Source organism: Poromitra crassiceps (genome assembly GCF_964638095.1).
Source record: "Poromitra crassiceps genome assembly, chromosome: 23".
Lineage (NCBI taxonomy): Eukaryota > Metazoa > Chordata > Actinopteri > Beryciformes > Melamphaidae > Poromitra > Poromitra crassiceps.
The window spans coordinates 17,916,480-17,939,850 of record NC_139639.1 but is presented as its reverse complement, the minus strand read 5'-3'; the positions used below and the strand labels follow the sequence as shown (position 1 = coordinate 17,939,850).

At 43.2% G+C, this 23,371-nt stretch overlaps 2 protein-coding genes across 2 annotated transcripts in view; both read left to right on the top strand.

Annotated features, from left to right (window-relative positions):
• Positions 1 to 2,115: 2,115 nt before the first annotated feature.
• LOC310796798 (solute carrier family 22 member 13-like) overlaps positions 2,116 to 23,371 on the top strand; it is a gene marked incomplete at both ends in the record, with an annotated part of 44,286 nt that continues 23,030 nt past the window's right edge. The window contains 5 exons of the mRNA XM_083659032.1: positions 2,116 to 2,490; positions 12,748 to 12,851; positions 12,942 to 13,096; positions 14,419 to 14,587; positions 14,705 to 14,825. Coding sequence (XP_083515158.1) covers positions 2,116 to 2,490; positions 12,748 to 12,851; positions 12,942 to 13,096; positions 14,419 to 14,587; positions 14,705 to 14,825 — 924 coding nt within the window. The remainder of the gene's footprint in view (positions 2,491 to 12,747; positions 12,852 to 12,941; positions 13,097 to 14,418; positions 14,588 to 14,704; positions 14,826 to 23,371) is intronic.
• On the top strand, positions 3,307 to 12,660 carry LOC310797323 (solute carrier family 22 member 13-like; the record flags this gene model as incomplete). The annotated part of the gene is made up of 6 exons (XM_083659692.1): positions 3,307 to 3,431; positions 3,541 to 3,661; positions 4,232 to 4,321; positions 4,738 to 4,862; positions 8,094 to 8,300; positions 12,330 to 12,660. The coding sequence occupies 6 exons, from the start codon at positions 3,307 to 3,309 to the stop codon at positions 12,658 to 12,660; spliced, it is 999 nt and encodes a 332-aa protein (XP_083515818.1).

Sequence of the window (23,371 nt, the reverse complement as noted above, 5' to 3'; positions counted from 1 at the left end):
AGAGTCATCAATACCCAGCAGTTTAAGTTTTTCAAATAATTTAAAAGGCACAATCGTATTAAACGCGGAACTAAAATCAATAAAAAGAATTCTGGCGTAAGTGGCAGAGGCCTCTAGATGTAGCAGGATGGTGTGTAGGCACATGGACACAGCATCCTCTACAGACCTGTTAGGCTGGTAGGCGAACTGATGTTTGTCTAGTTTTACAATGCTAGACAGGTGGTCGCATACAAGTCGTTCAAAAACCTTCATTATCACAGGGGTCAGCGCGATGGGCCTGTAATCATTTAGGCAAGAAGGGTTGGGTTTTTTGGGCACAGGAATGACAGTGGCAGATTTATACAATGCCGGGATTTTAAGTGTGCACAAAAAACAGTTAAAGAGGTCAGTAAGAACGGGGGCAAGTTGGTCGGCACAGTTTTTCAAAGTAAAGGTAAAAACATTGTCTGGCCCTGCAGCTTTCCTGACGTGTTGCTTACATAGTAGGGCTCTAACCTGGTGCTCCTCAACTATGAAAGGAGGGGTTACAGGCCCCACACTGTCAGCTATTCTGGGGCGTTCACCTGACTGAACATCAAAACGGCAGTAAAATGCATTTAATTTATCAGGGAGTAGGGGATCCTCATCCTGGACTTTAGGTTTTTTCTTAGACCCAGTGATGGTGTGCAGACCCTGCCAGACCCCTCTAATGTCCCCAGATTTCAGTTTATCCTCCAGGCTCTCTCTGTATTTAGCCTTAGCTGATTTTGCTGCCTGTTCGAATTCATATCTGGCAGATTTATAGAGATCATTGTCTCCACTTTTGAAGGCCTGGTTCTTCCTAACCCAGAGGCTTTTAACCTCTTTGCTAAACCATGGCTTATTATTGCCATACACAGTCACCACATCTGATGGAATACACATCTCCTGAGAGAAATTGATATAGGAGGAAAGAGTGTCAGTGTATTCGTCCAACCCATCACATGCTGAAACTGCGGTGCGGAGGAGTCAGCAGGGCGTTTTGAAGACGTTTGCCAGCGAACGATGCTTGCCCATTCATTGGAGCCGCCCCAGGCCACAGCTGGGCATCATGAATACGATCAACGCCGAAATAATGACAAGAAGAGCCTGGACAGCTCCACAAGAATATGTTGCACCCATGGCGCATCGTCTCCAGAGTCTCCACCCTAGTAAATGAGGTTGACTATTTTCAGTCATCAAGGTAACTTACTGTATTCTGTACAGTAGTGTCCTTCACTAAATGTAAGCTAAGTTTATCTTTTTGAGTGTATTGACTTGATAGACTTGAATCTCAAAGGTCAACGATATCAAATGTTTTATTTTTTTAAAGCACCAATAAAATCGTATGCACATCCTGGTACTGCACAAGGAAACTAAAATATAGTTTTGTTGGTATGTACTTGTATGTCTCTAAACAGCACTGTATCTGAAGATCACATTAACATATTTTACATGTTTTTTTTTAAATAATTTGTTATTTTTGTGTAAATGTTTCTATTTTATATTTGTTATTTGTATTTTATATTTTATGCACCAAAACAAATCAGAAATAACGCGCTCAACTTCTTACTTATAGCTGGTTGTGTAAACTGGGTGCTGGATCCCTAAGACAAGTCTAGGTAATTAAAAAAAAACGAAAAGGACAGCACTCCAAGTTTAGGTAATTGCCTACTACACGCTGAAGAAGGGCTGCTGCTCGAAACATCCATTGTGTGGCAATAAAACCTTTAAACTTGGAGTGCTGTCCTTTTCGTTTTTTTGAATATTTTATGCACCAAAACACCAAAGTAAATTTATTGTATGTGTAAACTTACAATAAAGACTATTTTGATTCTGATTTTGAAATTAACATTTATTTGGAGATACAAGGTTTTCACCCAACGAACATGATAATGAATGGTGAATGCAGAGCATAATTAAAGTGTTGTCTAGTTTACTGCACTTCATGTAAAATAAAGTCATCTGCTTGCTGAAATATAAAATACTGGTTAAACATTAATGGATACCGTAAAGGCAATCCTGTGGTATGGCAGTCTTTTTCCACAAAGCAACACAAAGGAGAGAGTCAACAAGTCTTGGGAGATAGAAATCCAAATAAAAGCAAATATCCTCATCATGACTGATTTTGGAGAGATTCTGAGGACTATCGGAGAGTTTGGATTATTCCAGTGGCTCACTCTTTTTGCTCTTTCTTTCCCAAATCTTCTCAAGAAATTTTACTTTGCAAGCTTGCTCTTTGTCGAGTCAGAGCCAGGTCGACACTGTAACACAGACTGGATCCTCAGTGCTGCTCCTAACCTGACCACAGATGAGCAGCTGAACTTGACCCTGCCCCGGGAGAAGGATGGGACCTTCAGTAGGTGTGAGATGTTTAACCCTGTGGACTGGGACATTGATGCCATCAGGGAGTATGGACTCAATGAGACCACAGGGTGCCAGAATGGATGGGTGTACAACAAGAGTCTATATGAAGCCACCATAGTCACTGATGTAAGATGGCTGACTCTTTGCCTTTGATATTAATGTTCAAGTACTAAATTATGCTAATAAAATAATTTTTAATGTATCACATAGGATATTTCATTAACCAGTTGGATTGATGTCGGGTTTCTACTTTTTTACAGTTTGATCTAGTTTGTGGCAAAGCAAACCTGTTGGAAGTTGCACAAACAGTGTCGATGGCTGGGATTCTTGTTGGTTCTCTCTTATTTGGACCTTTTGCTGAATCGTAAGTATATTTTCAAAGTAATAAGTGGTCATTGTTTCCTTGATCTTTGATGTATCATTTTGTTCAATGATCAATCTCTGTGTCTTACAGGCTTGGCCGCAGACGAGCAATACAAATTCCAGTGGTTGTGATGTTCATATTTACTGTAACAACAGGGCTGTGTCCCAACTTCTACTTATTTTTAGCATCACAGCTCATGGCGGGGGTTGGGGTTGGAGGCTTTCAACTCAACTCTGTTGTATTGGGTATAGTATATTTACTGATTTGGAAGTGCAGTTTTCAGGAAGTAATTTTTTAGGCTGTTTTGACTTGAAATGTGTTGTGATCATTGTAATATTCACAAGACATTTCAAGTTTAAATCACATTCGTAGGTTGTTATATTTTGTATGTTTACTATGTCAGCTGTTACATTGTTCCAGTGGTTCGATCTAATTTATTATTTAATGTATTATTTAATGTTGTAGCTAGGATATCTTCATTTTATTCTTGAAACAAAGTTAAAAACCATACATTTTACATTTTCTTTCCTGCAGCCACTGAATGGATTGGGGTGACCAAGCGATCATTGGGAGCATGTATGTGTTTGATATCTGCTGCGTTTGGCAGCTGTGTCCTTGCCGGCATCATCTACTTAATCCGTGCCTGGAGACTGGCCCAGTTGATCATGGCGACACCAATTGCTGTTGTTGTTATTTACATATGGTGTGCATTTTTCACATAGTGTTATTTGAGGACCCTTTAGTGTTTTACAGTACAATTGTAGATGATTATGAAGTGACATTTGACTAATGAACATGCTTGTTTCTTTCAGGTTTATTCCAGAGTCAGCCAGATGGTTGATGGAGAGAGGAAGGACAGCAGAAGCTAAACAGTTGATTCTCAAGGTAGCAGCAATCAACAAACGCACTGTTCCAGACTCTCTGTTGGAAAAGGTACTGTGCCTTCACAAAAACATTGTCTTTGTTTCACCTCCTATACGCAGTATATAGCTAATGATTTATTTAAAGGTGCTACATGTAAGACAAACATCAATTTATCATTGGCAAGTTAATGTGATACCTTGGTATTATTATGGTAAACGACATTCGTTGAAATAGTTGCCATTTCCAATAAACCCAGTTACTTCCCTATTCATATAGGATGTGACTGTCTGCCCCATCCCTCTCGCTGTGTGCATTTGAAGAGTTAGAATAAAGATAAGAGCAACAGCCTGTGATATCAGCAAATATGCATTCACACCATCTTCTGTTGTGAAAAACTGTTACTGTTGTTTTGCATTGGAACAGCTTTGCCATGATCACCACAGTGAATGCTGATTTTTGGTTAGCACAGGCACGAACTGACTGTTGATTATATTTATTGTGTACCCAACTACAACTTACTGTGACATTAAATCACTACTTGAGCTGTTTCTGCTAAAATATTAATATGAAATGGCAAGATGATGTGCAGTTGACAGTGAACCATTTTTCAGTGCCATATAAGAGATTTCTATATTACAGATTGTTGTGGAAAAAACTGTGGAGAAAGGGGGCATACGAGTTCTTATCAGATCACCTGTTCTTATGAAGTATTTCTTGATTATAACATTGGCATGGTAAGTTAAACTCCAATAACTTAATAAATGATGGGGGAAATAAACCATAAATGGAAATGTTGTCATGTTGTAATGTTATGGTAGTGCTTAAAGGATAATTTCGGTATTTTTCAACCCCTATTTTGTTTAAAATCTAAGGTTTTCATCAACTCTTTCCTACTACTCTGTTTACTTCAACATGGCAAACTTTGGATTGGACATATTCTTGACACAGCTTATGTTTGGTCTCATTGAAGTACTATCTTATTTACTTTGCATCTGGCTGTTGGAAGTTTTGGGGCGAAAATTATTACTAATATCAGCAGTTGTGATTGGGGGAGTCTTGTGCATGCTCACCCTAGCTGTTCAAGGTAAGGCACACTTGGCAGAATTAGCACAATGATTATTTCATGTTTTTGTTTTATTTACCAGTTTTTTCTCTCCCCAGGACATGCCATTACTGTTACATCCTTCGTTGTTGCAGGACGTTTTTTCATGACTGGGGCTATGTCCATATGCAATGTCTATGTTCAGGAGTTGTTCCCAACATCTGTTAGGTAGGTGTTGACAGTTCATGTTGGGACACAGAATCAAATCAACAAGTCAACAAAAGCAACTAACTATAGCCTAGTAGTTATATTTAGGCTACATAATTATAGCTACGGTTAGGTATATATGCAACTTGTGTGTAAGTAACAGAGGAACAGACATCACATCAGACTGAAAAAGTGTTTTGGTTTTGGCATGGCAGCACATATAGAGGGCTTGGAAATTCAGAATGGAGAAGTTGTTCATCTGAATATATTTCAATCAGGAGAGACTAGAGACCAAAGGATGAATAAAGTGATATTTATTACAATAAAGTGAATAATTGACTACAGAAGAATGTTGAGAATAAAGTATTGTTATTAGTCTTTGGCGGTTAGACACCGCAGGGAGATGTTGAGAGAGCTGCACCAGCCCAGATCAGCATCCAGATATATCCCCCTGCAGTGTCTAGATACTGGTGGTGCTGGTGATCTCCTTCTGAGACTCATGACTCTTCCGACTGAAGAATGGGATAGGACTGCGATGACCGGGAGGAGAAGGGGAGGAGGAGGGTGCGAGCCTGACAGCAGCGATGATTGAGAGGCTGAATGAGACAGAAACAAGCATATTTAAGGAACCCGCCTCCAAGCAATTGGCTTACGACTGGGTTGTGGAGCAACGTGATAGGGTGAGAGGTGATCAGAGCAGTGATGTGACACTATGCAATTGGTTAACAGAGACTGGGCGGCAACCAGCTGATTGTTCATTGAAACCCAGAAATTGACAGCTTATTATGATCTTGTGAGTAGATTGAAGAGTGGAGATATAAAGTGCATTAAAGAAGTGTAAAAGATATTATAGTCTTCCTGCTTGAACTTACGTTGAGAACTACATAACTCTGTCTTGTTTATGTTTGAGCGTTTTGTAGCTTGTTTGTTGATTTGTTTGTATTGTTGAACTTGAATGATTTGTGTCTTGTAAGCCCAGACGGGCTGGGCACCTTGAGGTGCATGACACAGAAATAAAAATCTATCTATCTATCTATCTATAGAGAGCCAAAGTGAATGTAATTTCCTGCTTCAGCATGGTACCAGAGATTTCCATCCGCCATTTATTTTCCCATAGACATTTTGTAAAATGCTTATAAAAATAGTTTTATTTGGTCAAACAAAGCGCTTCAGCTATAGGTAACACTTTATAATAACGTTCAGTCATAAGTCATTTATAAGCCTTTAGTTAATGATGAACTAACCATTTACAAAACATGAATATACATTTGTAGATGATTAATAAATGTTATGTTAACATATACACATGTGTTGTAAGTCATCTAAGCCTTTTGAAGTGTTCCTCACCTGTTGTAAATGATGTGTAAATAATCTACAATTCATTTACAAAGCTTTCTGCATCCCCTAATCTAAAGTGTAAACCATTCATGACACATAAATGTGTTACATACAAGGGGGTAGCTCTGTTTGTCAAAATTGAAGGCAATGCGGAAGTGTCCTGTTTGCCTGCAGGGGGCGACCCATTGGTTTGTGGACTTCTGTTTTGAAGCCTCAAGTATGGCCTCAGTAAACACTTTCCTAATGTGTTTATGGTCTCAATCGCTATGTTTTGGGGCGTGATTGACAGGTCGCTTGGCCGCTGATCACACAGCTCGCCGATCACGGACCAATAGCAAGCCGTGCTCTGTGGGAAACCCCTGGACTTGTGTCGAGATCCAAGATGGCAATGGCCAAAATGCCATACCTGAGGCGTCAAAAAAACACAAGTCCACAGACCAATGGGTCACCCCCTGTAGGCCATTTGAAAAAATGCCGGTTTAAGTGCGCTTCCGCATTGGCTTCAATTTTGAGAAAGCTACCCCCTTGTATGTAACACATGTGTGATGAATGGTTTACACTTTAGATTAGGGGATGCAGAAAGCCTTGTAAATTAATTGTAAATGATTTACCCATCATTTATAACAGGTGAGGAACACTTTTTTAATAAAAGTTTATAGATGACTTACAACACATTTGTGATATGTTAACATAGCATTTATTAATCATCTACAAATGTATATTTGTGTTTTGTAAGTGATTAGTTAATCATTAACTAAAGGCTTATAAATGACTTATGACTGAACGTTATTATAAAGTGTTACCAACTATTTTTTATAAGCATTTTATGAAATGTCTCTGGGAAAATAAATAGCGGATGCAAATATCTGGTACCATGCTGAAGCAGGAAGTGACGTCGACTTTGGCTCTCTATAGACCTACTGCTAGGCTATTTGTTTAACCTACCCACCTGATACTGTAGATGGCACATTGAGAAGGCTACTGGAAAGTTTACACAATCACAAGAAAACATTTGAGAGCATATATATTTTTGTGATACTTAAAGACTTAAAAACATGTGACATCCTCCATGTGGTTAATGCAAGTTAAAAATTAAAAACGATTTGCAAATACTTTTTTTATTTTTATTTTTTTATTTAACCTTTATTTATCCAGGTTAGCCTCATTGAGATTAAGAATCTCTTTTTCAAGAGGGACCTGGCCAAGAAAAGCATACAATTACACAAGTTGCAGACGCCACAACAAGCATCTAATAACATTACAACACTACATGGTACACACACACATTCAGTGATTCATAAAAGCAAGTTAAACTATGAAGAAAAAAAACAGTTGCAACTTTCACCGTCCTCCCTACCTTTAACCATCATTTTAAAAACATTTAATGAGACCAGCTCCTGCAATTTCAGGTCCTTCTGGAGCTCATTCCATGCCGTCGGTGCTGAGAACTGAAACGCCTTTTTACCATACTCTGTACGAGCCCTTTTTACATTCAATAAAAACAGGTTTTGTGAGCGTAGAGAGTAATTGTTGTTGCTCTGCTGGACAATGTATGTACACAAATAATTTGGGAGTTGTTTTAATATCGCCTTGTAAATAAAAAGATACCAGTGACTCAGCCTACGTAGAGTCAGAGATGGCCAGCTCACTTTCTCGTAGAGAACACAGTGGTGAGTTAGATTTTTACAGTTTGTGATAAACCTTAAAGCCCCGTGATAAACAGTGTCCTGCAGACGCAAAGAACCTACAGGAGCATGCATGTACAAAATGTCTCCATAATCTAGTGCAGGTAAAAAAGTAGCGGAGACAAGCTTTTTTCTTACCTCAAAAGAAAAACAGGACTTGTTTCTGACATACTATTTGAACCAGGTCTGTGTCATTGTAATAAATAATATTTTCCCTATTCTATTTCAGACAAACAGCTGCAGGATTAGCGGCCGTAATAATGAGAACAGGAGGGTTGTTGTCTCCATTGCTCAACATGTTGGCCGTATACCACTGGGCCATACCCACCATTGTCTTTAGCAGCCTTTTAATGATCAGTGGGGTTCTCATCTTCCTGCTTCCTGAGACGAGGAGAACAGAGCTGCCTGATTCAACTGAAGAGGCTGAGGGCAACAGGTGACGATGAAAATATATCTTTATTATTATGTTATCATACAGGTATAATATACTGTATCTCTTGGCTGTACTACTTATTGCATGAATCATACCCCTTTTCTGTCCTGCTGCTTTTTCAGAAATATGACCTCCATGAACACAGCAAGTGACCACGAAATGGACAACTGTCAATATCAACAATCAACTAAACTATAGAAATGTCTCTGAGGGTTTAGTCTCATGGTTTTCATTGATCTTTATCTAAAAAACAATATGTCAGATTTAGATTGATTAGGAGATTTCACAATAAAAAAAAAATGCTAAATATTTTTGGTCTGATTAATAACTTCTATAGCCTACCAACATATTTTGCCTGGATTTAAGGGTAGAATGTTGCTTTGCTGTAAAACAGTGGTTCTCATCGTGGGGTCCGGGGACTACCAGGGGTCCGTGAGGTGGTTCCAGGGGGTCCCCAGAAAATTGACGAATTGTTAAATTTCACCATTATGTTGTTTACAAGAAGTTAACACAATTAGAGAATTTAGAAGAATGACTGTTTTGGTCATTATAGATTGTTATCTCTCTATCTACAATACAGATAGTCAGGGAATTCTGGACAAAATCATATAAATAACTTTGGGTGCAAGAGACAAAATCTCATCCAATGTAAGTCCATTGTGGACTAAACTATAGGGGTCCTTAAAGCTTATTTTCTGTCAGTTATTGTATTAGCAAACACTGCAAAACAGGAGAGGGTCTGAAAGAATCTGCTGAAAACACTGGGCATTCAGTTCTGTGTCTAACAACACGCCAACCAGCCAGAGTGGAGTGAGAGGAAGAGGAAGTGACCTTGCCCAACCCGGATATTTATATTTCAGGAGTTTATTTAAAAGGATCCCCATTAGCTGCTGCCAAGACGACCACTAGTCTTGCTGGGGTCTAAACACATTACACATTACATTACTAGCAATAGTAAAATGCAAGCAAAGTAAAATGCAGTAGTAAAATAACATAGTAAATGATAAGAAATAGTAAAATGGTGGGAGCGGTCCAGGTCCAGGATTAGCTAGTTTGTTGTTGGCTTTTTAACGTGGGTTACACCTTCATTGAACTTTTGTGCAATGTTGTATATTGCATATTATGCAACTGAGGTATCTTGAGTTTGAGCGTGTCTACACAGAGACTTGAATCTCAAAGGTCAATATCAAACGTTTTAGTTTTATGAAATGTCTATTCTAAAGCACCACTAAAATTTATGTTTATGTGATATTGTTATTTAAAGGAACAGCTCACCCTAAAATCCAAAATACATATATTCCCTCTCACCTGTAGTGCTATTTATCCATCTATATCTTTTTGTGTTAGTTGCCTGAGTTTTCGAGATATCGGCAGCAGAGTTTCTGCCTTCTCCCTTCTGTCCAATACAATGGAACTGGATGGCACTCGGCTTGTGGTGCTCAAAGTGCCAAAGAAATACATTTGAAAAACTCAACAGCATTGTCTCTTTCCAGAAATCATGACCCTGTTACTCAAGATAATCCACAGACCTTGTGAGCAGTTTCATGGAGGAACTATTTTCTTTTGACCGAACTACAGCCACTAGCTGCTAGTAGCTGCTAGTTCCTATATGAGACTGCAAAAGAAAATAGTTCCTACATGAAACTGCTCACAACAAAGTCTGTGCGTTATCTTGAGTAACTGGGTCATGATTTCTGGAAAGAGACAATGCTGTTGTTGAGTTTTTCAAATGTATTTTTTTGGTGCTTCGAGCACTACAAGCCGAGTGCCATCCAGTCCAATTGTATTCAACAGAAGGCAGACATCTCTGCGGCCGATATCTCCAAAACTCAGACAACTATCCCAAAACGATATAGATGGATAAATAGCACTACAGGTGAGAGGAAAAATATGTATTTTGGATTTTAGGGTGAGCTTTTCCTTTAAACAACATTACAGTATATGTAAGGGATAATGGATAGTGAGCCGGTGATTACTGGCGAAATAATGACCGACAGGTGATATTGAGCCCGACGCGCAGCGGAGGGCTTAATCATTCACCTGAAGGTCATTATTTCCAGTAATCACCGGCTCACTATCCATTATCCCGCTTAGAACACGGCCTACAACTAAATCATTCAATAATCTGACAAAAATAATTATTCAAATAGATTTTTTAATAGCGTTTTCAACGACAAAGCGGTTTCATTCATAATTGGCACACAAGACACCACAGCTGCAACTGGTTGGCCTAATTAGTAGTGTCTTGCTGACAAAAGGCTCTTATCAACTGATTAATCCAGGTGTGGCAGAGCAGCGGTCGGTTGTCGAGAAATAATGACCGGTGAATCTTGTTGATTGACCAATCAGAATCGAGTATTCAAGAGAGCCGTGTTCTAAGTCATGTTAGAACACGGCTCTCTCGAATACTCGATTCTGATTGGTCAATCAACAATATTCACCGGTCATTATTTCTCGACAACCGACCGCTGCTCTGCCACACCTGGATTAATCAGTTGGTAAGAGCATTTTGTCCGCAGACGCTACTAATTAGGCCAACCAGTTGCAGCTGTGGTGTCTTGTGTGCCAATTACGAATGAAACCGCTTTGTTGTTGAAAACGCTATTAAAAAATCTATTTGAATAATTATTTTTGTCAGATTATTGAATGATTTAGTTGTAGGCCGTGTTCTAAGCGGGATAATGTATACTGAGCCGGTGATTACTGGAAATAATGACCTTCAGGTGAATATTAAGCCCTCCGCTGTGCGTCGGGCTAAATCATTCACCTGTCGGTCATTATTTCCACAGTAATCACCGGCTCACTATACATTATCCCTTACTTATACAACAGTTAGTTCCGGCAGAGCAATTTGATTGGACAAGAGGGATCCTACCAGTGCTGATATTTCACGATAACGCACTGGCGCTTCACTGTGTGTAGAGTAGGCTATATCACTCCGCTTCACAGCTGCTCTAATCAACAAAACAAACACCAGCCACGTTACATTGAACGTCATTCACAAAGCGTAACACAGCTACCGACAGCGCAAAGATGGATTTATTTCCTAACATAACGAACTAACATGCCATCACCAGACTCTTATTTCACTCGCTGTACAATAAATGGAAACTTGCAAATCAATGTGTATGATAAAAAGTATGCAGCCTGCAGTTAATTAGGCTACATTTTCGGCAACTGGTAGCGGAAAGCTGAGGGGACTATTTTTGTTGGCGGAGGAATAAATAGAGAAATCATATATTTTCTCAGCTTTTTGTCATTTTTTAATCAGCTTTGTTTAATAGAACTGTTGTATAAAAGCAATATCACACTCGAGGTCGTGCTGTTGTTGTCTAATATCGTCACGGCTGTGATTATCTTCGGCACTCAGCCTGCGGCCTCGTGCCTACGACCGAATCACAGCCATGACGATATTAGCCAACAACAGCATGTGTGATATTGCTTAAATGACATACTGTGATGACATTGTCATTGTCACTTGTCAGTTTGGTGATTTCCATGTTTTCACTTCAAATGAAGGATAACTTGGTCTTCTGTGGGTTGAGAAAATTCTTGAACACTGAGTTTATTAAAACCTTCCAAAACCCATTAGATAAACTAAAGAAATGCATGGTGGTCAAGCTCAAGGTAAGGCTGTTTTTCTTAATTCCTTAGAAGTCAACATTTTGGAGATAAGGTTTTCACCCAATGAACATGATAACAAACATGAATGGTGAATGCAGAGCATATAAAAGTTTTGTCTATACTGCACTTCAAGTCAATGGAGTAAAATATTAAATGCTGGTTAAACATTCATGGACACTGTAAAGGCAATTCGCTTAAAGGCAACCAGTCTTTTCCCACCAATTGCAACACAAAGAAGATAAGGAAACACAGGAAGATAGCCCTTGGGCTAAAAGAGATCCAAAGAAAAGAACATCAAACCAACATCCTCATCATGACTGATTTTGGAGAGATTCTGAGGACTATCGGAGAGTTTGGATTATTCCAGTGGCTCACCCTTTTTGCTCTTTCTTTCCCAAATCTTCTCAGGCCTTTTTACTTTGCAAGCTTGCTCTTTGTCGAGTCAGAGCCAGGTCGACACTGTAACACAGACTGGATCCTCAGTGCTGCTCCTAACCTAACCACAGTTGAGCAGCTGAACTTGACCCTGCCCCGGGAGAAGGATGGGACCTTCAGTAGGTGTGAGATGTTTAACCCTGTGGACTGGGACATTGATGCCATCAGGGAGTATGGACTCAATGAGACCACACGGTGCCGGAATGGATGGGTGTACAAGAGGAGTCTATATGAAGCCACAATAGTCACTGATGTAAGCTGGACTGAGTTTGACTCGTCTTTGATATTAATGTTAAAGTACTAAATTATGCTAATAAAATAATTTTTAATGTATCACATAGGATATTTCATTAACCAGTTGGATTGATGTCGGGTTTCTACTTTTTTACAGTTTGATCTAGTTTGTGACAAAGCAAACCTGTTGGAAGTTGCACAAACAGTATCAATGGCTGGGATTCTTGTTGGTTCTCTCTTATTTGGACCTTTTGCTGAATCGTAAGTATATTTTCAAAGTAATAAGTGGTCATAGTTTCCTTGATCTTTGATGTATCATTTTGTTCAATGATCAATCTCTGTGTCTTACAGGCTTGGCCGCAAACGAGCAATACAAATTCCAGTGGTTGTGATGTTCATATTTACTGTAACAACAGGGCTGTGTCCCAACTTCTACTTATATTTAGCATCACAGTTTATGGCGGGAGTTGGGGTTGGAGGCTTTCGACTCAACTCTATTGTATTGGGTACAGTATATTTACTCATTTGGAAGTGCAGTTTTCAGGAAGTGAGGTTTCCATACCAAATTTCAAGCTGAGAGAGAGTCATATCTGTATTACCGGATCAGCCCGTGACGTCAGTCAAGCCCAAGCGTGACGTTAGGCATGACATCAGTTGACGTCAGTCCTCCCTAGTATATATAGCAAGGGTTCTACGTCACCCCCCACTCTGGCGCATCATAGCAGCAGCCGGCATCGCGCCTGTTCATTCCCCCTGAAACCATCCATCCTCTGAAGCCGTCATTTCACCCCACCCACCTCCCCACTCCACCACCAACGAGTCTTGACTCCTGGAGAATCCCGAGGGGGATTCTCTCTAGCCCAAATAGATGCCGCCCTCTCGCCTAAAGAGGAGCGCCATCTTACAATGGAGTCATACGCCCTCAGCTTGAAATTTGGTATGGAAACCTCACTTCAATCATGAGAGACCGGTCGGTAAGATTTAACAAGATACTTTATTTAGCGAGTGGTGTGCATGGCAAGTACTTTGGCGTATGACTCCATTGTAAGATGGCGCTCCTCTTTAGGCGAGAGGGCGGCATCTATTTGGGCTAGAGAGAATCCCCCAAAAGGAAGATATAATTACCAGAAGTCAATTGGCCCTTAACTTGGCGTCTTACAGCGACTCCAACAGCTTCCCAACTTGGCCTGGCCTTCAGCCTTGGTGACTTAGTGACTTATGGCGTCTTACGGCGACTCACGGCTGGCGCTTCCCGACGTGGCCTGGCCTTCACCTTGGTGACTTAGTGACTTAACTTGGCGCTTCCGGACTTGGGTGACTTAAAGGTTTATACGGTGACTTAGTGACTTACGGCGTCTTACAGCAACTCACGGCTGGCGCTTCCCATCTTGGCCTGGGTGACTTAGTCACTTAACTTGGCACTTCCGGACTTGGATGACTTAGGGGTTTGTATGGTGAACCGAATTGTACGATGAGGAGTCCGGAATCCGAATTCGGATCCGGATCTTCCCCCAAAGTACTTGCCATGCACGCCACTCGCTAAATAAAGTCTCTTGTTAAACCTTACCGACCGGTCTCTCATGATTGAAGTAATTTTTTAGGCTGTTAGTTTTGACTTGAAATGTGTTGTAATCATTGTAATATTCACAAGACATTTCAAGTTTAAATCACATTCGTAGGTTGTTATATTTTGTATGTTTACTATGTCAGCTGTTACATTGTTCCAGTGGTTCGATCTAATTTATAACCAATGTTGTACCTAGGATATATTCATTGTATTCTTGAAACAAAGTTAAAAACCATACATTTTATATTTTCTTCCCTGCAGCCACTGAATGGATTGGGGTGACCAAGCGATCATTGGGAGCATGTATGTGTTTGATATCTGCTGCGTTTGGCAGCTGTGTCCTTGCCGGCATCATCTACTTAATCCGTGCCTGGAGACTGGCCCAGTTGATCATGGCGACACCAATTGCTGTTGTTGTTATTTACATATGGTGTGCATTTTTCACATATTTGAGGACCCTTTAGTGTTTTACAGTACAATTGTAGATGATTATGAAGTGACATTTTACTATCATTAGTAACTAATGTACATTGCTTGTTTCTTTCAGGTTTATTCCAGAGTCAGCCAGATGGTTGATGGACAGAGGAAGGACAGCAGAAGCTAAACAGTTGATTCTCAAGGTAGCAGCAATCAACAAACGCACTGTTCCAGACTCTCTGTTGGAAAAGGTACTGTGCCTTCACAAAAACATTGTCTTTGTTTCACCTCCTATAAACAGTACATTGCTAATGATTTATTTAAAGGTGCTACATGTAGGACAAACATCAATTTATCATTGCAAGTTAATTCAATCAGGAGAGGCCAGTTGGTAGGATTAGACAAACTTTATTTAGCAATCGGCATGCATGGCAAATACTTTGGCGCTTGACTCCATTGGCCAGTGGCGCTGCTCTTGAGGCAAGAGGAGGGCACCTGCATAGGCTGCGCTTGACTCCATTGGCCAGTGGCGCTGCTCTTGAGGCAAGAGGAGGGCACCTGCATAGGCTAGGAGATCCCCCCCCCGTGGGGGATCGGGAGTCAAGACTCGTTGGTGGTGGACTGGGGAGGTGGGTGGGGCAAAACAACGCTTTGGAGGCCGGCTTCAAGGGAGATGGACTGCCGTGGGCTGCTGCTGCCATGATCGGCCAGAGAGAGAGAGGTGACGTAGAACCCTTCCTATATATATGAGGATTAACTGACGTCATGTTTGACGTCATAGCAGACGTCATACTAGGATTTTTGACCACGTTGAGATCGGATTACGCGTGAGTGGCCTTCTGCTTGAACTATGGTCGGGAGACCTCACTTCAATCAGGAGAGGCCAGTTGGTAGGATTAGACAAACTTTATTTAGCAATCGGCATGCATGGCAAATACTTTGGCGCTTGACTCCATTGGCCAGTGGCGCTGCTCTTGAGGCAAGAGGAGGGCACCTGCATAGGCTAGGAGATCCCCCAAAAGGAAGATCTGATTACCGGAAGTTAATTGAGATCTGCAGGCGCCAGTAGTTGATTGTACTTTTCTGGCCTTCGACCTTTTAGCGACTTACAGCTATTTGCGGCTGGCGCTCCCAGCTCGGTCGGGCCTTCGATCTTGATACGTTAATGTTTACTTGGTACGTGCTTATCCTGCCTTCGACCTTTTTTGCGACTTACGGCTATTTGCGGCTGGCGCTCCTAACTCGGTCGGGCACCTCGCGATAGCGCTTCCCAGCTTGGCCTACCTGGCCGCCTTGGCGCTTCGCGATTGTACTTTTCCGGCCTTCGACCTTTTTTAGCGACTTACGTTATTTGCGGCTGGCGCTCCCAACTCGGTCGGGCCTTCGATCTTGGTACGTTGATGTTTAGCTTGGCGCTTCCCGGCTTGGCCTACTTGGCTGCCTTGGCGCGACTACCCTGACTTTCTCCGGCTCTCTCTTTCTCTATTCCCTCTATTCCCTCCCCCAAAAATTGGCGCCTTACCTGACTTAAGGCGCTTCCCGGCTTGGCCTTCCTGGCCGCCATGGCGCCTTACCTGACTTAAGGTGCTTCCCGGCTTGGCCTTCCTGGCCGCCATGGCGCCTTACCTGACTTAAGGCGCTTCCCGGCTTGGCCTTCCTGGCCGCCATGGCGCCTTACCTGACTTAAGGTGCTTCCCGGCTTGGCCTTCCTGGCCGCCATGGCGCCTTACCTGACTTGGCGCTTCCCAGCTTGGCCTACTTGGCCGCCTTGGCGCCTCACCATTTTAACTTGGCCTTCTTGGCCCCCTGACTTGGCCTTCTGACTGACCCTGACTTTCTCTGGCTCTCTCTCTTTCCCCCCCCTTTTTGGCCCCCTGACTTGGCCTTCTGACTTTCTCTGGCTCTCTCTCTTTCCCCCTACTCTTTGTCTATCTCCTCTTGTTGTGTTAGTGCTTGCAGCGAGGTGGATGAGGGAGGCTGCACCGTTGAGAATCCCTGCCCTCCCAGCGCCCTCCGGAGAGGGACACATGAGTTGGGCGAGGGCACCGACGTGCCTACCCCCGCAGCGGTTAGAGACAATGAGGCGGTCAGCCCCCTCCCGCCCAGTGCCTTCTTCGATTCCGTGGGTCGGCAAGGGCTAAGCCGGATCACCGCTCTGGTTTGCTACTAAGAGGCAGAGCCGGACAACACTCGTGTGATGCAGATCCTCCCAGCACCTTGATGGCTCCGCAGCCATCGCACCCCCTCGCTTCCGTCTAGATCTCTCAGCTGGACTGCATTTTTGCCCCTGCATTCCCATAGGCTATCCGTGTTCTTTCGTCTGATTGCCACCTCTGTATTCCCCTCTATTAAGATACGACTTCGATTACCGGGCAGGCCCGGATTTACTCAGCGAAAGTGTGGTGTTAGGAATATTTGATTGGGTACTGCTTCATCAATTCATGCTAGAGATAGGGTTGCTGTAGGACGACGGGACCCCCGGGCGACTCCACCCGCAAGCCGCACTCGTGCGACGGAGCGGGGAGGAAGCGCATTAAGCCCCCCGCCTCCCCCGGAAGGGGAGAGCGAGTAACGGGCACCCGGAGGCGCACGACACGAGGAGTGGAGCGCTCCCCGTGCCGCACTTAATTTCAGGTTCCGAGGTCGGATGGCGTCCGGTTACCAGACAGCCCCTGCCCGAGGCGCCCCGTGTCAAGCCCGCCGCTCCCACTCCAGGAGACGTCGGGACAGGCCACGGGGACGAGTGCCCCGGGAGGGACCGCAGCGTCCGGTCGGATCGGCCGTCCAGAGTCAGAGGTGTTCAACGCGCGCCCGCCGCCACGCAGCCTCTCCCCGGGGGGAGAGAGAGACGCGACGGACGGACGCGGCCTCGAGCCAGGCCGGGACAGAGGAGGGGGTTTCCCCCAAAAACCGGGAGATTTACTGCGCCTTACTGGGCGCCGTGCTTTTCGGGGGCCACCACCAACGAGACATTATTTGGCACGGACGTCCGGGACACTGTTTGTTGCCATGCTTGCCGATGCAGGGAGGAGGGTCCTTTGGGCCGCCGGTATGGCCACCCGCTCCGGGCGGATGTGGCTGGAGAATGCTGATGAAGACCGGCGGCCCGTTTGCTGGAGGGAGGCGGAGGACACTCCTTGCACGGCGGCTGAGGTGGCCGCTCCGATCCTGAAGGAGTGGCTGGAGAAGTTCTTCGTCGGGAGGTTGCACTTCTGGAGCGTCCGCTTGGGGTGCAGGACGAACCAGGATCTTGTCATGTGGTGACGAGCGGCTTGGAGAAGCGCTGAAGCTGGGGTGCCAAGGCCTCTCGGGCACTCTGGGCGGACCGAAAGGTCCATGGGGCGAACGGCTCACTCTGGCGGCAACAGCTGAAATGTAGTGCTTAATGCATGAGATATAAAGAAACTGGTTAATAAACAAGTGAGAAAGCGATGGTTTCACCGCCTTGCAAGTGCACCATGGACTGCTAGTTGCACCTCGCAGTGATATGTTATGGTTGGCCACATATAGCGATGGGGTTCGCAGCCTCTTGTTACCTGACTAGCGTGACACTGTATCAATTATTTTAGCTTTGGTATTGTTTATGGTTAAGAAGGGGCAAAGCCGTCTCTACTTTCTGAGACGGCTGAGGTCCTTCAACGTCTGCCGGGCCATGCTGAGGATGTTCTATGAGTCGGTAGTGGCTAGTGCCTTCCTGTATGCTATTGTGTGCTGGGGCAGCAGGCTGAAGGCAGCGGATGCCAACGACTCAGCAACTGATCCATAAGGCCTGGGGTTGGATCTGGGCTCTCTGACTGCGGTGTCAGAGAAGAGAACGTTGTCCAGGCTACGTTCCACCATGAACGATGACTCGCACCCGCTCCACGGCGTGCTAGTCGAACACAGGAGTACGTTCAGTGAGAGACTGATTCCGCCTAGATGCAGTACGGAGAGGCCCGGGGAATCATTCCTGCCTGTGGCCATTGGTCTATTTAATGCCTCTCTTAAGAGAGCACCTCGGAGACGCTCAGTCTCCCTGAGACTGAGCCAGCCGATAGGTTAACTGTGCCTGGCTGAGCCACGTGTAACGTATAGGGCAAGCCGATTTAATATGGTCCAGGGTGCAATAATGATAATTGACACGGAATGTATACTTGCCTGACGTATTTTGTATTTTTGCTACTTACATTCCACTTATTTTTGCTTCTAGCGCATTTACTAGTTATTCTATGCTATGTTGTGTTTTTTTTTTTTTTTTTTTTTTTTTTTTTTTTTTTTTTGCTTATTGCTTACTACTGCATTTGCATTGCATTTACTACTGTTTATTTTAAGCTGTGTGTTCTGTGAGCGAGCTACTGTAACGTAAGTAATTCTGATTCTGCTTCTGAAGAAATGCCAGAGGCATTTTACTTTGAAATTCGTTGAGCACAGGAAGTGGTGTATTAAGACCGGGTAGCTTGACACGGAAAAGACGTCAGCATTTCCCTGGGCCGTCTGGGTTCGGTCTGAAAGTTGTGCAGTCATTCTAGCTGATGCTCAGACAAGCTCCACGGGCCAGGGGTGTTAGAATGGCCCATTGCGTGGTTATTATTATTATTATTATTATTATTATTATTAAGTTGTGACTCCCGCTGGCCATTTGCCAGAAAGCGATTTCCGCCAGCGTTGCCGGACGTACGATAATTATTGTATGTGTACGATAATTTCGACCTCTGTACGGAATACGTCTGAATTTTACTGGACTGGTAGATTGCCCGTTTAAATACTGAAGTAATGATACTTTCCTCATGGGTCCTTTCGCGTCCGCGGGTGGCTGGTCCTCCGGGGTATGCTTGGTGTGCTGTGGTCGTCGACCCCGTCCTTGGTAGAGCCTGGGGACGCGATGATCGCGGTGCGGAAGCCTGAATGCTTGGACGCCTGGACATGCTGCTTGCTGAACGAAAATGTTAGTCACTGATTGTCAGTCTGAAAGTCTGTTGTTGACTTGGGGCGGACTCCTGGCTGGAGGGAAATGGCCGCTTTGCTTGAGCCGATTTGCTCCGTGAATGGAGATGGCAAGGACAGATTGACGACGTGAGAGACAGCGTCGGCGGCCCCTCGCAGTGGAGCGCCCCGCGTTGGCCGCCTGCGGCCCGGCCGTCTCGGAAGGCCAATGCGCTCCGTGCCGACCCGGAACAGGGTATGCAAAACAACGCTTTGGAGGCCGGCTTCAAGGGAGATGGACTGCCGTGGGCTGCTGCTGCCATGATCGGCCAGAGAGAGAGAGGTACGGTGGCCCTGAAGTGCAAAACAACGACATTAACCAAAACACAACCACATTAACCAAAACACAACCACATTAACCAAAGCACAACCACATTAACCAAAGCACAACCACATTAACCACAACACAACGACATTAACCAAAGCACAACCACATTAACCAAAACACAACACATTAACCAAAGCACAACCACATTAACCAAAGCACAACCACATTAACCACAACACAACACATTAACCACAACACAACACATTAACCACAACACAACACATTAACCACAACACAACCACATTAACCACAACACAACACATTAACCACAACACAACGACATTAACCAAAACACAACACATTAACCAAAACACAACACATTAACCACAACACAACACATTAACCACAACACAACACATTAACCACAACACAACACATTAACCACAACACAACCACATTAACCACAACACAACGACATTAACCACAACACAACACATTAACCAAAACACAACCACATTAATCAAAACACAACACATTAACCAAAGCACAACCACATTAACCAAAGCACAACCACATTAACCACAACACAATACATTAACCACAACACAACACATTAACCACAACACAACACATTAACCACAACACAACACATTAACCAAAACACAACACATTAACCAAAGCACAACCACATTAACCACAACACAACACATTAACCAAAACACAACACATTAACCAAAACACAACCACATTAACCACAACACAACACATTAACCACAACACAACACATTAACCACAACACAACACATTAACCACAACACAACACATTAACCAAACCGGAAAAGGTAGGTACTCTCAGGTGACATGAATCGTCGCTGATTGGACGAAGGAACTGGTCCGTCCTTTGAACCGGAAGGACATGCTACCCAGCGCCAGACGAACACAGAGGAAAAGAGGAATGAAAGAAAGATGTACTGCCACCATTGTGGCAAAGAGTTTGAAGAGAGGCCGAACTTTTGCAGTGACTGTGGAAAAAGGCTGCAAGAAGAAAACAGACGGAAATCTAAAGAAGAAGAAGAAGAAGAAGGAACTGGTCTGTCCTTTGAACCGGAAATACATGCTACCCGGCGCCAGACGGAAGGACACCTTGTTTTCGAAACATGAGCGCCACCGGTGAAGACGTACTACTTGCCGCTATTAAAGAATATTTTGATGCAGGACATACATATGACGTGATACTGGATATGCTGTCAACAATTCACAATATTAATATGAGTATGCGGACGTTGAAGACACGTTTAAAAGAAGCAGGGTTGTTTCGACGATTCAACTATTCTCCACTACCTGAGGTGAGGCGTGCAATTCTGACCGAGCTGCAAGGACCTGGGCAACTGTTCGGCTATCGGACTATGTGGCAGGTTCTCCAACAAAAACACAGACTACACGTTAAACGTGATGTAGTTATGAGGTTGTTGAAACAACTGAATCCACAAGGGACGGCTTCGAGAGCACGCAGGAGGTTCACAAGACGTACGTATCACTCCATGGGTCCAAACTACATATGGCATGTAGATGGATACGATAAACTGAAACCCTTTGGCTTGGCCCTCTCAGGATGCATAGATGGCTTTTCAAGAAGAATCATGTGGCTCGTTTGTGGATCAACAAACAACAATCCATCTGTCATCGCTCACAACTATATTAACTGTGCCAAGAGTGTTGGTGTGGTCCCAATGCGATTAAGAACTGACTTCGGGACAGAAAATGGTACTATGGCAGCAATACAATGTACCCTCCGCCATGTGCATACGGATTACTATGCAGGCTCTTCAAGCCACAGTTACGGCTCATCAACAGGGAATCAGCGCATCGAGTCATGGTGGTCTTTTTTCAGAAGAGGAAGGTTGGTACAATTGTTTCATTGTTTGTTATTCTGATTATCATTCACATAAAATGACAAAAACAGCTTTGCCATTTGCTGAATCTCACTATTTCTAATTAGTGTTCTACAATAGTTTGTAGAACTCTTATCTCTTGCGATGACACGTTACATGTATATCAGTTTGTTGCGTACATCCTGTCTGTGTTTTGCTGTAATTTTGACGTCTGTAATGTTGTGGTATCTCTTGCGATGACACGTTACATGTATATCAGTTTGTGCGTTGAATGAATGTAATGAGTGATTGTTTTGATATTTATTGGGGACTACGGATGTAAATTAGCATTAGCTAACTCCGGCATATTTACATGTATTCGTATATAGAGGCTTCTGTATTTCTGAACATGTCCATTAATGTGCATTGTCCCGTCACAATAAACCAATAAAGTAAAGTAAAGTTTCACTCAAAGCAGACCACTTCAACACTAAGTGATAATGATTAATATAGGAATCCATAGGAATTATTCTGTGCCAGTTATTGAATCACATCAGCGATCATAGTTGGTTTCCATTCTGATTTCTCTGTGATCTGTTTGTTAAGGTGTATCCACCAGTACGTTCTGAATGTGACTTGTTCTAAATAAAATTTTCAATATGTTTTCCTCTCGGGTGAAATAAGCCACTTTTCACCAGAGGTGGGTAGAGCAGCCAAAACATTTACTCAAGAGTATTTAGAACAATATTACTTTAGTAAAAATAAAAGGTATTTTGCATTAAAACTACTTTTAAAAGTACAATATCCAAAAGTTACTCAAGTCCATCTCTGCTTTTCATCTAATGTATCCCCAGGTCTCAGTTTTGGATGGACTTGTTTGGAGACCTAAGAGACTCCGGAGTCTTCAATGGAAGCCATGAACACCAGTGCTTACTGAGATTTTGCTTCAGTAATGTTCTGCAGCAAGACCTGGATGAATGTACGGACCTATGGAACAAGCACCGGATTCGACCAAGCAGACTTGCATCATGTCCAGGAGGGATTCCAAATGAACTGTATCTCTTGCCTCACAGGTAATAAAGGTCTACATGGAATGTAATAATCATATACATTTAAAAAAATATCTACAAAGTGTCATGGTATAGCCTAAACTGGGATATATCAAGTTCAAGTTTATTGTCATATACCGGCAACAATGCAAACATCTGTCACCTGCAATGCAAATCTTCTACTCAGCGCTCATATCAACTTCACTGTAAAAACGGAGTATTAAAAGATTAAAAAATGTATAAAGATAAAAACATACTTAGAAGTGAAAACAGACAAACAGTTCAACAGGTGTGTGCTGAGAGGGAGGGGCGGGGCGGCCAGACACTATTTAGAGGCCGAGTTGAGCATCCTGATGGCTTGGGGATACAGGCTGTCTCTGAACCTATTGGTTCAGGTCCTATCTGTCTCTGCCATTGTTTATTAATTTCTGTATGTCTACAAGAAAACAAATCTAACTACCCATGATGACCATTTAAAACCATGTCCTTAATACCATTGTATCATTATCTAACTTTGCAGATTTGGTTCAAGGGACTGGATTCGCTGTTGAAGATGGGGAACTGGATGTGTTTCCTGAGGCAAGGCAAGAGATTGATTTATGCGGTGATCCAGACATTGAGGAATATCTACAACAGGCTGTGGAACA